The sequence below is a fragment of the Aplidium turbinatum genome, chromosome 2, assembly GCF_918807975.1.
Source record: "Aplidium turbinatum chromosome 2, kaAplTurb1.1, whole genome shotgun sequence".
Taxonomy (NCBI): Eukaryota; Metazoa; Chordata; class Ascidiacea; order Aplousobranchia; family Polyclinidae; genus Aplidium; species Aplidium turbinatum.
In genome coordinates, this window is record NC_137473.1 from 55,934,199 (window position 1) to 55,950,516 (window position 16,318).

Below are 16,318 nucleotides of genomic sequence, written 5' to 3' on the forward strand. Positions count from 1 at the left end.
ATGTGCTTTTAAATGTACTTAAGGTTTAATTTAGTTATTTATATTTTGCTTTGCCATGAATTAGTTTAAATAGATAACCTAATTTGGCATGTATTGTATGTATATATAATTGTATACAGTACAGCATGCATCTGTGTGTTTTTTTTTCTGTTTCTGTACAGTACTTCCAATTATTAAATTTCTGGTATTGTCAATGGTAAAAATTTGTCTATTCTTTATTATAGAACAACACGCATGAATTATTAAGAAAGCTAATCATTAAAATGCTTTTATTGAAATGTGAAAAGATTTGTTTGAAATGTGGAGTATGCTCTCAGTTGTTTTCAAACAGTGAAGCTCTAAATGTCCATTTTTCATCCCATCAAGACTATTCTTTTAAAAATTCAGTTGCCTCAAATCAAGTTATTAGATCACAATATGCCATGTCAAATCTTGATGGCATATCTGTCCCTGTGGGTTTAAACTGTGGTGAAAGCCGAAAGGAACCAAAACACAAATGCAATTTCTGTGGCAAGCACTTTGTTTTCACCGCCCAACTGCGACTACACACAATGAAGCAACATTACGAAGAATGCAATTTTAAATGTGATCAGTGTCATAAAGCATACACAGAAGAGGAGGAATTTGAACTACATTTGATATCTCATAGCAGTCAGAAGTTGTATCCATGCAAAGTATGTGACATAAAGTGCACATCCCATTTGGCTTTGAAGAAGCATGGAATATGCCATAGCAATAAACGTCCTCATTTATGTGAATATTGTGGAAATTCATACAAACGTTCAAAGACGTTTGGTATACATTTAAGAGTTCATACTGGAGAAAGACCATATCAATGCGATGTATGCTCAAAATCATTTTCAAGGTCAGAGTATCTTAGTGGACATAAACAAACGCATATCAAAGACCAATTGTTTATTTGTGAAATATGTTCCTTCACATGCCGTTCAAATGCTTCTTTTAAAAAACATATGAGAACACACAACAAATACAATTCGGAACTCAGTAAAAGTTCTTCAAATCGTGTAACTGAAGGAAATATTAGGTTTTTTTTTCGTTGTGAGGTATGTGCAAAGTCCTTTACAACTAAAGCAAGTTTGCAAGCACATATGCTTAAGACGCATATCAAGCCATTTAAGTGTGAATTTTGTCCCAAAGTATTTGGATGCAATGCAAGTTTAATCATGCACAGAAGGACACACACTAAAGACTCTCCATTTCAGTGTGACATTTGTAAAAAGCGTGTAGTCTCAAAACAGAGTTTACAGGATCACAAAAAGATTCATACTGGAGAACGACCTTATAAATGTCATATTTGTTTGTACCGATTCATAAGCAAACGTTCTTTAGATTTTCACAAGTCAACAACTCATACGAATGTTAGACCTTTCATGTGTGAAATTTGTTCAAACACATTCAAACGCAAGTGCCACGTTGAGGCCCACATGAAAACCCATTCCAAAGAGAAACTTTTCAAATGTAAGTTCTGTCCAAAGGGTTACAAACAAAATTTTTATTTGAAAAAACATTTGAAGACCCATGAAGTCAACAGATAGAACTTTTACATTCATAATGTGCTGCGATTTAATTACGTAAAAGCAATTGCACTCAGTCTTTACAAAGTTTTAATTTATGAAAAATCTGTGCTGCTCCTAAAATTTTATATTCCGAAACTGTTGGTCTGGCTCAGCAGACTTGCGTGGGTCATCAAAAAATATTTTATTCTTACAATCAAAAAGATGAAACATCTTCTGACTGGTGTCAAATCCACAACAATGCTTGATATGAAGGACTCGATTAACATGTCTTGTAATATAAAGGGATTTATTTTCACACTTGTGAGTCAGTTCAATCATAAACAGCCAAAAATTGATTTCAATCAGCCAGCAGCTAGATCATCTTCAGTTAAGCTTATTCAAATAGAATAAAAATAAAATAGATTCTATTTGAATAAGCTTAGCTGAAGATGATCTAGCTGCTGGCTGATCGAAATCGATTTTTAGCTGTTTTTGATTGAACTGACTCGTGGAAAAATCAATTCCTTTGTATTTATTCTTGCAACATTCTCCTGTTTGTGTTGCAATGAACTTATTTGGGCTTTTGTATTCATCAAATCAATATTAAATTGCTTGTTGATAATGGACTTATCACCAAGCAACTGCATGCAATCATTTTCATATGTGACTATAAACTAATGACAAAGAAAGCAAATGAAAATTACCAATTTTTCGGAATGTAAGTTTGCCATAAATTATGTCACAGGCAATTAAGTTGTATAATATAAGTCATTTCGAAAAATACCATGTGGGCCACTTAGAACCTTCCTGTGGGCCACATGTGGCCTGTAGGCCATGGTTTGGACACTCCTGAACTAGATGCTACGCTTGTAAATTTTGCCAGAGTTTCGACTGTTGTGTGCTGCTCGAAGTGTTGGTGGCCAATTGATTTATATAATATACCTTGAAAGTTTTGGATTCCATATTTTGTGCTCATGTATGCAGTTAATGTGCTACTCAAGTGTGTAAATAACATGATGCATTCTACTGGAGCAATTTAACTGAACTATCACAATATGTATAAAGTGACAATCTGCTTTTATTCCGATGTTTTGTCAATTAGACACGGCTGACTTCTTCAGGGGCTGGACCAGGTAGTGCTACCTGTCTAGCATGGCAAAACACAGGGCCATGTTGCTGAAAGCAATTAAACATGGAAAATGAAAATTAATTCTTCTAGACAAAAAAAATTGTCGCTTGCAAAACTTTGAAACTAGATGTGGATGACACTTTTTGTATTATAAAAAAATCTTCGGCCAACCAATTCCATCAACATTTGAACACTTGAACAGCATATCTTCAATTTAATTCACAACAGAACATGAAGAAAACTACTCTATATCATTTTTAGATTTTGTGTTATTTGTCACAATGCCACAAACATGTTGACCACTACAATTTCAAAAAAAACCCACACACACTGACAGATATTTAAATTTTTATTTACACCATCCAAAACCTTAGTGCAGATAAAACTCTGTATGACCGCATTGACACACATGTCCTTAATACAATAACGTTCACGACAGAACAAAGCATTACACAGTACTTTGCGCCTCAATGGATTTCCAAGAAAGCGTGCTTGCCAACGACAACCTTAAAGTTTAGTACTTCTACCCAGTATAAGTCTTTTGTTTCTTTACCTTAGGTTAAGGGAGTTTTTAAAAAAAAATCAATGTATTTTATTGGAATTGGTGTAAAAGTCACTTTGAAACCTTTCTTGACAATTTAAGACAAAGTAATTTTTGCCTCCTTTAAAAGATATCTTGGAACTAAGTGAAATCTCAGATTTAGTGTACAAAGTATCTTGTGATGATTGCAATTTAATTTATGTGTTTTGTTCAAACAAAACAAGATCTTAAATCTCGCATTAATGAACTCGTAAGAGCTTTCAAATATCAACTCCAGGAACGCTCCTTGCATGCATGCCATAACTTCAAATCATAAAGTAACTAAAACAATTCTAAAAGTTGCAATAGTTTTTTCGTAGAGGAAAAGAGATGCCATCATTGCGATTCATTACATGAGGCTTTTGATTGATAAACCAACTTTCAGAAATCATGACTCATACTGTCCGTTCACTCTCTTTGCTGTTATTTATGTGTTTTGTTGGTCGTTTACATTTAAACCCTTTTTTGTAGTTTCAAAGTTTTGCACGCGGTAATTTTTTGTCTAGAAGTTGAGTTTTCATTTTCCATGTTTATTGTTTAGTTGATTTTGAACAGCAACATGGTCCTGTGTTTTGCCATGCTAGACAGGTAATTACTATCTGGTGTAGTCCCTTGAAGAAGTCAGTCGTGTCTGATTTGCGAAACGTCAGAATAAAAGCAGATTGTCCCTTTATACAGCTTGTGATAGTTTAGCTTAATTTGCACCAGTAGAACGCATCATGTTATTTAACTAAAGGCCTGGTGATCAGCCTCATTCAATTTCAACCAGTCAAGTGTGTAATTAAATTAACCCAGACGACGAATCGACAGTTTTTGACATTGACTCAACGTCTACACGCCGCTGTGTCTGGGCAAAGACACTTGATGACATACCAAAAATAAGGAAGGCAACTGAATCGAATACTAAGATGTCACTTTGGTGCTTCTTGTTGTCTTTTGTATCGCATCTGCTTGAGGGTTATGCGTCGATTCAAAGCCGATACTTCAAAGCGGCCAATTCAAAGCCGATAATTTATTTACGACAAAGACAATAACTTTAACCCAGGGATCTCTGAAGAACGTACGTTTTTTCTTCAGAGATCCCTGCTTTAAACTTTCGTCGTTGAATCATCGGCTTTGAATTGTCGTGATCCATGCTTGAGTATATAATTTGTTTAATTTATTGGTCATGGTCATGCTTTGCCAAAAAATTGGTTTGATGAATATTTTGTAGCCTGTATAATATCTATGTGTTTTTTTTTCTTATTTCTGTGCTTTCAATCAAATTTCTTGTATTGTCAAGCATGAAAATGTTTTTTTTTTCATAAGAACAACTGGCATGAATTATGAAGAAAGCTAATCATTAAAATGTTAATAGATTTTTTATAACATTTTGCAATGAATAGTGGTGACAGCTGCAGCGGTACTCAGCTGAACAAGGAATCCATTTTCTCGCAAACATTGATGAAAATCTCAAATCGCTTTCCAAAGATTTCTTTGAAATGTGGAGTATGCTCTCAATTGTTTTCAAACAGTGAAGCTCTAAATGTCCATTTTTCATCCCATGAAGACTATTCTTTTAAAAATTCAGTTGCCTCAATTCAAATTATTAGATCACAATGTGCCATGTCAAATCTTGATGACATATCTATCCCTGTGGGTTTAAACTGTGGTGAAAGCCGAAAGGAACCAAAACACAAATGCAAGTTCTGTGGCAAGCGCTTTGTTTTCACCGCCCAACTGCGACTACACACGATGAAGCAACATTATGACGAATGCAATTTTAAATGTGATCAGTGTCATAAAGCATACACGGAAGAGGAGGAGTTTGAACTACATTTGATATCTCATAGCAGTCAAAAGTTGTATCCATGCAAAGTATGTGACATAAAGTGCACATCCCATTTGGCTTTGAAGAAGCATGGAATATGTCATAGCATCCAACGTCCTCATTTATGTGAATATTGTGGAAATTCATACAAACGTTTTAAAACCTTATTGATACATATTAGAGTTCATACTGGAGAAAGACCATATCAGTGTGATGTATGCTCGTGGTCTTTTACAAGGTCAGGGCATCTTAGTGAACATAAGCGAACACATATCAAAGACAAAGACCAATTGTTTATTTGTGAAATATGCTCCTTAACATTTCGTTCAAATGCTTCTTTTAAAAGGCATATGAGAACACACAACGAAAGCAATTCGGAACTCAGTAAATGTCCTTCAAATCGTGTCAGTGAAGGAGATTTTGGTTCTTTCTTTTTGTGTGAGGTATGTACAAAGTCCTTCTCAACTGAAGCATTTTTGCAAGCACATGTACTGCAGACGCATATCAAACCATTTAAGTGTGAATTTTGTCCCAAAGTGTTTGGATACAATGCAAGTTTAATCATGCACAGAAGGACACATACTGAAGACTCTCCATTTCAGTGTGACATTTGTAAAAAGCGTGTAGTCTCAAAACAGAGTTTGGAGAAACACAAAATGATTCATACTGGAAAACGACCTTACAAATGTCATATTTGTTTGCATAATTTCATATCTAAATCAGCCTTAGCATCTCACAAGAGAAGAACTCATACCGATGCTAGACCTTTCTTGTGCCGAATTTGTTCAAGAGCTTTTAAACGTAGCACTCATTTAGAATCCCATATGAAAACTCACTCTGATGAAAAACTGTTCAAATGTAAATTTTGTCCAAAGGGTTATAAACAAAATTTTTATTTGAAAAAACATTTGAAGACACACAAACTCGATAGCTAGAAGTTTCCATGTGAAAATTATTTAATCGTCGGTTATTGTGAATATTATTACGGTACTCAACCTATTGTGCAATGCAACTGTATGAGGTTAAAATAACAATGAAAGCTGTAGGCTCATTTATTGATGACCATTTTAACGCAGCGGTTTGTAATGTTTTTCGTTATTGACACCACTTTAAAATCACCAGCTAGTTTTTACATCCCCTTTTAGAATTGCTAAACAGTAATAATTCTCCACAATTCAGAAAGTGTTTTCAAAGACCGGAATAAAATCGAACAGCTTGTTCTAACCAACCAGTGATTTTTCATCTAAGCAACAACAACCCAACAGTTCCTGAATATCTACGGCAAAAGCAGCCTTTGTTAAGAACTTCTGTTTTAAGTTGATGTGCACTGTTACTGCTGTTGTACCAAGAAACAATCTGAATGTGAAATTCCCAGAGATAACCCATCATTTGATTTGCTTCCATATTTCAGCTAAACTGATGAAACTTTGTAGTGAATTGTTTATATGGTTAGTTTAAGTTTGTTTGTACGTGAACAACTTCGTCAATCGAGATAATCATTTCAAGAGGGTTTTCATCATACTGCTTACTGTTTATGAACGTCGATTTGTAGTTTTGAGTTATGTTTTGTTCGTTATTATACAACTTACAATTATTATTAATGTCCACTGTTTTTTCAGGGTTTATAATTGTGTCATTATTTTTAACAGAGTTTATGAAGTTTTCATTTCACAAAATCTGCAGTTATTTTCAAAAAGCTGCATCCTCTTTTTCACGTGGGCAAGCAGTGATTGGAAGTCTTGTAATAAATGAGGCTACTTTGCATTTGGGAAGGTTTTTGAACAACCAAAGTTCCATATGAAGTAACAGTTGTCCTTGGTCGCTACTTGGTATTGATAGCTGTGTGAGTGTGTGATATCATAATGCGAAAGAAATAACCTTATGCTGAAAGCTCCACTGATTTTTCTTTACCTACGAGGAGTCTCCTGTGCATTCGTGGACCAATCTTTAAGTGGATGAATACCGAACTTTCTAACAATCTGATTGAAACATCTTTTAGATGTGGAATATGTTCCCAGCTGTTCTCTGACAGTGGGACCTTGAATTTTCATTTTTCATCGCACGAAAGTGTTTTGAAAAGTAGGTCTCTTGTTGCAAGTCGGAATGAAAGCACCTGTTCAAAACCAAGTACTACTGAAATACGTCAGAGTTCATCTGAGGAAATACGTGTAACTGAGGATTACAGCGCTGAAGGGCACAAATGCATTTTTTGTCAAAGACGTTTTGGGTTTAATAGCACTTTACAGCTGCATATACAAAGGGAACACCACAAACAATGCCAGTTAAAGTGTGGTCAATGCTCAGAGGTGTTTGTTGAAATAGATAAATTTAAATTGCACTTAATATCTCACACGAGTCTAAAGTCGTTCTCATGCAACATATGCCAAAAAAAGTTCAAATCAGAATTCACTTTGAGGCAGCATGCATTGTGCCACAGTGAACAACGTCCCTACTTGTGCGAGTATTGTGCCAACTCTTATAAGCGACTAACAACCCTAGCCACCCACATCCGGGTCCATGCGGGTGTGAAGCCGTTTCAATGTAATGTTTGTTCAAAAAGCTTTACAAGATCGTACCACTTGTCTCAGCACATGAGCATGCACGTCAAGGAACGTTCTTTCATTTGTAAAATTTGCTCCAAATCGTTCCCGTCACGAATCTATTTGAAAAAACATTTGAGAAGGCATTCAAAAAAACCTACTGGCGGTGCACCAGTAGCACCACCCAACGGTTGCCCAACGCCAACAAACCAAACCACTGGTGGTGCAAAATTTAAATTGTTTCCATGTGATGTTTGTTCGAAAGCATTTCCAACGGAGAGCTCTTTGACTGACCACACGAGGCGCAATCACATCAAACCATTCAAGTGTAAATTTTGTTCTAAAACATTTGGATGCAATTGGAACTTGGTACTTCATAGAAGGACGCACACAGGAGACTCACCATTTCAATGTGATATTTGTAAGAAGCGTGTTGTGTCTAAGCAGTATTTAAAACAACACAAAATGATTCACACCGGTGAACGACCTCACAAATGTCCCATTTGTTTGCATCGTTTCATAAGTAAATCGGAGGTAACGTCCCACACAAGAAGAACCCATGCAAAGGTGCGAAGATTTTTATGTGAAATTTGCTCAAAAGCTTTCAAGAGAAAATCTACTTTGACCTCGCACTTACAAACTCACAGCGCATTGAAGGGTTTCAAATGTGAATTGTGTTCAAATGCGTACCGTCAGAAAGATAGTTTAAGAAAGCATGTTCAAAAGTCTCATAAAGTTGGTTAAAGCCATCTTATTTCTAGTGGTCGCGTTCATAGTGTATAGGCTTCTTGTTTTGTGTGACACCGGGGTTGTCTACCTTTATTTGGCCACGAAAGGTGGATTCCCTTAATGACAACCATCCGGACCCCAGCTTTTAGACTAAGTCTTGTGTAAGCAGTTGGCGTTTAAATGAAATATTGAAACCAGAATGAATTAAAAAATTGCCTCAAACAAAATGATATTTTTAAGAACCATCAGAAGAGGAATTTTAAGCAGGTAATTTATGCGATTTAACGTCACTTGTTCCCCGTAGTGCGAAGGTTGGACGCCAACGAATGTCTACTTTGTCTGATGGCAATTTTCAATGGTCCGCAGATCCCCGGTCGGATACTACTGGTCTACATTATGTTAGCTTGGTATATTTTACAAGATTGGTTTTGTTACTACATGGTAACATTAAACCTTTCTACAGAATGTGTTGTGCCCTAGGCTTGATTTTGCAACTTCACTTTTGCTAAAAAATCTTATTAACGCTTCAAGCACCATCAGATTTCTGACAAAGACATGAACTCTTTCACGCATATTCTCTGATGTAGCCTACATGCGGTGACCGGCTGTGCTTGCATGTGGCTAGTGATGGTTTCAATATTACATGACCGCCCTTGGTGTCGCCAAAGCCGTTATGTTTCGTTACAAAGGTGAAAAACGTCATATCGACAGAGGAATGAAGGGGAATGGCATCATTTCATATTGCACACCCTCGTAAGCTTGACGTATACGATTACAAATTCACTTCACAATGAGCAATTGTTTCGTATTCTTTTAATTTCGGTTGGTTGAAGAATTGAATTCTAAATTAATTTTGAACTTTCTTTCGAACAGCTCACCCTGAAACGTGTTTTCATTTATTGACTTTAAAACTATTCATGTACAAACCGTCAAAATGGAAGGTTGTATAATTTTGCCACGTCATTGGTCTCATTTCGATTCAATGCAATAAACACGAAAATAATAAATTGCTTGGGTTTGGTTTAATTACAAGGTTTAACAGCCGCATCTAATTCCGGTGCTTGATGAAACGTGGAAGAATGTTAATTTGTTGATAACATTTTAGTTGTTCCGACGAAAGCGAAGAATTGTGAAGATATTGACTGACAATTATTGTGGAATATGGACTGCTCTATTTTTTTCAGCGTCGGCTGGTACAATCGCTTAATTCAGTTCGGTATTTTCTTACTAAACCTTGTTGATGACTAGGAATGTTATACAAACGTTTTTTTAAGTGTTTTGCTTTTATAGTGTTTTTAAGTAACCTTTGGTGAAACAACCGCTTTTATTAATTATAATAAAGACCACTGTAAAATTATAGCTGCTGAATAACTTATTATAACTTAAATTAGTTTACTGTACTGCGATTTTGACTTGGTTCTGCAAGTCAGAAGTGCAGCCGCATTCGCAGCAAGTGTTACCAATGACGAGGACTGTTCGGATGATGAATCCTTTCGAAATGGTCCCTGCGGTGATCATGTTAACAGTCAACCTACGTTGTTGCTTGTCTTGATTCCTTTTATTAGTTTGTTTTTGTATATATTTTGTTGCTTATATTATGATGAGTAAGTGTTCTTTAAATTCAATTGGTGATTCCACAGTCTAGTCGATTGATAGGCCTATAGGTTAACTTATTGAGGTATTTCAGAGAAGCAAAACTGCAAATTTTGTTCAATTATTTAAATTTTACATATAGGCAAATGTTTTTTTATTTATTTATTATTAAAAAAAAAAAAACAATCACAAAAAAACGACTTGGGTTACAGCCTTATTGATAATGAGAAGTAAGGTTGTTTCAATGATTGAAACAACTTTTCAGAGGCATTTATATTCGTAGCCTACTGGCCGTGTTTTCCGAAACATTTCAACGTAGGGGGACGATAGATTATTTAGTTTGACATGGAAGCACTGGCAGCATCCTTCGTCCAATGTGGCCAAATTAAATCAAAACAAGCCTCATGAACTTATAACTGATAGTATTCGTCAAATCTATAATTATCACCTAGCGCCAAGCCAAATTGCCCACTTTCGTCGCCATATGTGATGGCATAGTACTCAATTATAGGTAGGCTGCGGTAAGTGCTTAATTTCTGTTCAGTAATTCTCACATTAAAAAATATTCATTAAGTTGAAAAGATTTAATCATTATGCCTTTCCAACAACTTAATTAAAGCTCATGGATGGAGTCAGATTTCTCTGAATTAGTTATACGACACTTTATAAGTTGAAAATGTTCGATACCTGATGATAGGCTATAGGAGAGCTCAAAAACAACATCAAGACAGGTAGAGTTTTCAAACATCATGCATAAGCCATCGGAACTGGAGTTTGAAGTTGATTGCAGATAAAAAGTGTAGGCCTATTGGTTTCTATGTCTAAATGTATTTCAAGCCATTCAGTATTGTTGTTTACTTGTTTTTATCATGGGGATGCTTTAATAAGTTATGAAAAAATAACAATATTCGGAATCAAAATATCTTGCGGAATTCTCCATGTAGATTCAAAAATTTTCCTTACCGGTAGCCTATTAGGCCTACTTTATGGATTATTACCAATAGCCTATGCCAAGACTAAGATTGTAAAATAGACCACAAATGACTGATAACTTATTTTTCAAGAATAGCGTGTAAACTAAGTAGCCTAGGCTACGTCGATTAAAACAAATCTAATCAACCGGAAGTAGCCTATTGCAAAGATGAATTACAAGAAGTCTACAATTAGGCCTACTACAAAAGCCTAAGTCAGCCCTGTGAGCTCAGTGGTAAGCGCCAGAAACAAAATCAAGCTGATTCGACTCTTGCGGCGTGAACTGCTTGAACAACGCATTTCAAGACTGTTCCATTTAGCGGCACTTAGTGGATAGAATAACTAACAGACAGCAACAAGCGGATACTTTACTCAGTCAATCTCGGTGGCCGGCCTATCGTCAAAAGCCTCTGCAAGTATGAGAAACTGCCAGAAACGACCTATCAGAGACTTCGTCAGTTCGAGGGTAAAAATTCAAAACTAACCAAATCAGTTAAAAGCTAGGCTACAAACCAAATCCACTTGATATGTGGTAGCTGAATTGCCATCAATATTTAGGATGATTGATGTGCATTAATTATTATTTGTGCTCTAAAGTAGCATTTTTTTGTCTTCTGAACAACGTTAGGCCATCTATTTTTGTATGGCCACGATTTTCAATCCCTAACTGCTTTCATTGCAATAATTCCTTTGTGTTGGATTTTGGTATAAACAAGGCCCAACCGTTAGCGCTTCACTGTATTCTTTTCAGGAATTAAATTTTGAATCCAGCAACTTTCAGTGTTTGAAATATGATGAACTTTTCCGCAATGGACTATTCTTATCACCAAAACGATTCAAATGAGAGTAGAAGTTCAATCGCTCCGCCCACTCAATCACGATTGGTTGAAGAAATAATGATTGGCATTTTGATCGGGGTTAGTCTGTACCTCAGTGTTGCAGCGTTGACGTATCTATGCAGGTTTGGACAAAGAAATGTTAGACTCACGAATTTTCTGTGCGTCGCAGCGCCGATAGTGCTTCTATATTGCTGCATTTGGTTTGAAATTGAAATCTATGGCCAAAGTGTCTCGCAAGAGCTTTGTTACATCATCAAAGGGACAGCCGTGAGTGTGGCAACTATTGAAAAGCTCATGATTTACGTCATTTTGTGGGTGAGGCAAAGAACTTTGACCACGAAATCAAATCTGTCTCCAGAAACTTTGAAGAAGCTCTACGCGGCGAACAATATCGTCCTCACTGGGATGATCATTTTACCGATTCTGCAAGTTGTGGTTCTGATGGTGCAGCCAATCCACTCTGCAGATGGAAAGTGCGTTGCTCATGAACCTATTGCTTTTGTAACAGTTGCAACCCCGGTGGTCTACATGCTGTACGCTCTCTTTCAACTTGGCCTTCTAGCGCTTGTTTTAAGACCAATTATTGTTCACTTGAAGACAGCAAACGAGCGAAGTGCGCAACCCAAACTGGAGGCGTTGGTGATCCGTTTGAGCGTTTGCACCGCCGTTTGCGTGCTTACTGACATCGCGTTTGTCGCGATGGCAGCGTCGAGACAACACGAAGTCTCTTTTATATACATTCCAGTCATTCACAGCGTCAACTCTTTGATAAACATCATTGCGTTGTATTGCTCTTTCGTGGACTTCGCCAAAAGAATGTTTCCTTTTACTTGTTCTCCCAATCAAACAATCACTCCATCGGAAAGTTCGAGTCAAGCCGAACGAAGAACCTCAGCACTTCCAACTAGTCACGTGAGAGCCATTGACTGATTGTTGACCGAGTGGTGAGATTGTCTGCGCGATATTCGAAAGGGCGCCGGTTCGACTCCGCGATTGTCTCAGCAAAATATTTGGAACAGCTGACTCAACGATCCTTCGCTGCTTCCTGTTGTGCCGCTTCTATGATCCGAACTGTATATTTTGTACGAGCCACTGTTTACGAGTGTTATTATTGCAGCGGATTTTCATCACCTCAATTTGTGACGTCACGTACATGAAGACTTAAAGCCTTTGTACATGATCTGTTCTCGTCCTACGTTAGTTTATGTAATATCTTCGTGTACAAACATTTGATTTCTTCGTGTACAAACATTGGCCCCTTTTCCCGCGCTTTTACAAAGTAAGCAGCAAAGATTTTGCTCTCCAGGTCTAAATATATAAATTGGATTAAAGAAAAACTTAGGCCTAGAGCATAGGCGTACGAGCCAGGGGGGCAGGGGGGGCAGCCGCCCCCCCTGTTGTTTCAAAACGTCGCGAATTCGGGCAAAATCTTGAAATTATTAGGGCAAAAATTGCTATATAAAAAGCTACAAAATTGCATGAATTAAGAAAAATTATAACTTAGTAACTTTTACTTATCAAACTAAGTACAGCCTCTTATTTGCACAAGAAATGTGCCGCAAAATTGTCATTTGGCACACCCGTATTGATGTATTGTATTCCATGGTGATCAAATTGTAGTACGAAATACATTTAACCAACTGCATCATGCCAATTTGGGCAGCCACCAAAATATGTCTCTAATAGTTTTGTGAAACTGCCCAAATCAAATGGCAAAATTTGCAATATAGCTAATTTTATTAATTTTCACAAATGCATCGTGTTGATTTGGGCAGCTGAAATCATGAAATTAGGCTATTTGATGAAACTGATTAGTCTGTTTATGCAACTGCCCAAATTAGCGTGAGGCAGTTTCCCCAAAATGAACAAATTCATTAATTTTTCCCATTTACATAACTGTATCGTTTAGACTTGGGCAACAAAAAAATATGAAAATATCTGATCATAGCCTAGTCTATTTATAAAACTGCCCAAATTGGCATGATGCAGTTGCCTCGGCATCAAAATTTACAAAGTCTTTAATTTTTTTCATAATATCAATAAATGCATCATCTTGATTTGGGCAACTACAAAATATGAATTTATATAAATCTGGTGAATAGTCTACTTTTATAAAACAATTCGGGTGGGGAGGTCACTGTACTTTTTCAACCATAAACGGACATAGCTAAGCAACACCACAACATTTAACAAAAACATGTTACACCTGTTAAAAGTAATGTTAAGGTGTTGCTATTAGCTTTGTTTATTTACTTTTATAAAAGGTTCTGCTACTATTCGGCGAGTTCCCTATTCGGCAAGAGCCTTTTTCGGCGAGTTGCCTATTCGGCGATTTTTTGAAAATCCAACGACGCCTTCTGCAAATCCGATGATTGAATATTATTCAATATTCAGACATTGAATCAATGTAAATACGTACTGTTAGGCTAATTGGGTTCTTTGAATCCTACGTCATCGTCTGTATGCAAACTTAGAATACTGTATATTAGTTATTTTTGTCATCAAATTACCTAGCCTATCCATATTTTTAGAAGTAGTGCTGCCAGACCTTTTTATTTTTGTACTAAACTTCGTAGGCTATCATCAAAACTACTTTAATTGATTGAACAAAGTTTATTTGAACAGAAGTACAGTAGTATGTCTGTGTTTTATTACATTTAATTATAATTTCTCTATTGTTATGTACTTTTTTCTGAATCCGCATGGTCACCCTGAGCCGGTTTCCTGCAATGTTTATTTTTCTGAGTCTTTTATGACATCACAACTGAATATTTAAGTGGCATTGTTTATTATTTGTGGTGTGTAAAACAATATTTGTTACTCCTACTTACTATGCCAAAGTGCAGAAGCATCGAGCAATGCACAAGCAAGGTATCTTCAAAGATTAATTCAGTTGTTCTATCTTGATTAGCCTACTTTGGTAAGAAATTCTAGCTAGCTGGTAATCAGTGGCGTAGCCAGGGGGGGGGGGGGGGGTGGGTATTGCAAAGAGCGAGTTTTGCCAATACCAAACATTCAAATATCTCAGCCAGGAATTAGCAACAAGAAAACATAGAGACTTGAAGCTTTATTTCCGAAACATGCCGAAGAAAACATGATCTTATCCTTTTGCTATGCCACCAGACAGCACCCTTTTACAGGAATATTCATAACCACATTTTGTTGAAAATACTCTCAGAATGCACCAAATTCAAAGTAATTTTTCAAAATTTTCTGGGGGAGGCCCCCCAGACTCCCCACTGCTGGGTGTCGCCAGAAGCGAAACACACTGTCAACCCCCTCCCTTTCAAAATTACTGGCTACGCCACTGCTGGTGATCTTGTTATGTTAGTTTTTCACTGTTATCACACACCGCATGCATTATATTTGGGCAATTTCTACAAAAGCGTGCACATTTGGGCAAATTTACGTTCTGCCCCCCCAAAATGGTTTGGTCTCGTACGGCTATGGCCTAGAGAATAGGTAATTTTAGACAAATTAAGAAAGGAATTTAATTGTGGTCATTTCAGTCCAAAAATATTCGAAATTGATAAAGAATTCGCAAAGACAGAACAATTCAAAGAAACCCATGTCAAGAATCCAAGTCTGCGGTTGCCGCATGTAGCAAACAAGCAATTGACTCGCCAGCCTCAGCTCTGAAAGAATAGGGATGAGGAAAGTAAATTATTATCCAGTGAAGCAATTGAAGTACAGTACGGTAGAAAATTGATCAAACAATGATTAGTAAGCCATGTGAATTAATTGTTTTACATTCTATTGTGTAACATCTTGTTTGCTACCCATTATCAAATCCGTTCAAAGTTTGTCCTAAAATTTTTTGTTTTAAATTCAGTTGTTTTTTAAACTTTTGTGTATTAGTGTGTGTTGTATCAGTATAAATCAATTTAATTAAACCAGCGCAAGAGTTTTTAATGATAAATTACTTAGTTTTTGACATAAAAATCGAACGTTGGCCAGCAATCAAGCCTAGTCAGTTTTTAAGCAGGGCTGCCAGACAAGTTTGGATCAATCGCACATAGCATAGCCTAAATCGACAAAAGTGCTTTTTTTTTCTTGTTTTTATTTGAATGCGAAGTGTTTGATTTTTTTTAATTGATTTTAAATTTTGTTGCTTTATGTCAGTGGAAAAGTGACAAAAATTGTCATAAATTGTTATTTTGGGCTCAAACTTTGTAATGATACGTCGCCTGGATTTGATTTGTTAAATTTCGTCTGAAGAAAACATTATTGACCTATTGTGTTGTTCGGTTACACTCAAATATTTCTCATTTACTAGTTTCAGGATTGTTCGCTAGTTTCATGCAGCCTAACAGGTCACACTGAGAGTCACTCAGCCATTTCTTTTATGACAGAACAATAGGCCTATACCTTTTTTTTAAATTTTGATTATTTTTGTATTGTAATACTGTTACTAAAAATGTTTTTACTCGTATAGTCTTGTACTATTTATTGGCTTGAACTTTTCTCTGTTGCACTGAAGTTTAAACGCCCTTGCTACAAGAGGTTATTGATTTTAAAAGTTTTTCCTATTTTTAATCACCCGGAATAAAGTTTTTATTTGAATAAAAAACCACAGGACTTCACTTGAGGATCGCAGCAGCACATGATT

At 36.3% G+C, this 16,318-nt stretch overlaps 3 protein-coding genes across 3 annotated transcripts; all 3 read left to right on the top strand.

The window, feature by feature from the left end:
• Positions 1–290: 290 nt before the first annotated feature.
• LOC145764458 (uncharacterized) lies at positions 291–1,556 on the top strand. Its single transcript, XM_082576072.1, has one exon. It carries the CDS (start codon positions 423–425, stop codon positions 1,554–1,556), a length of 1,134 nt encoding a protein of 377 aa, XP_082432198.1. The 5' UTR covers positions 291–422.
• Positions 1,557–3,311: 1,755 nt separating this feature from the next.
• Positions 3,312–6,655, top strand: LOC145764929 (uncharacterized). The gene has a single exon (XM_082576633.1). It carries the CDS (start codon positions 4,604–4,606, stop codon positions 5,969–5,971), a length of 1,368 nt encoding a protein of 455 aa, XP_082432759.1. The 5' UTR covers positions 3,312–4,603; the 3' UTR covers positions 5,972–6,655.
• Positions 6,656–6,742: 87 nt separating this feature from the next.
• Positions 6,743–9,750, top strand: LOC145764930 (uncharacterized). The gene has a single exon (XM_082576634.1). The coding sequence runs from the start codon at positions 6,992–6,994 to the stop codon at positions 8,318–8,320; it is 1,329 nt and encodes a 442-aa protein (XP_082432760.1). The 5' UTR covers positions 6,743–6,991; the 3' UTR covers positions 8,321–9,750.
• The last annotated feature ends 6,568 nt before the right edge of the window (positions 9,751–16,318 follow it).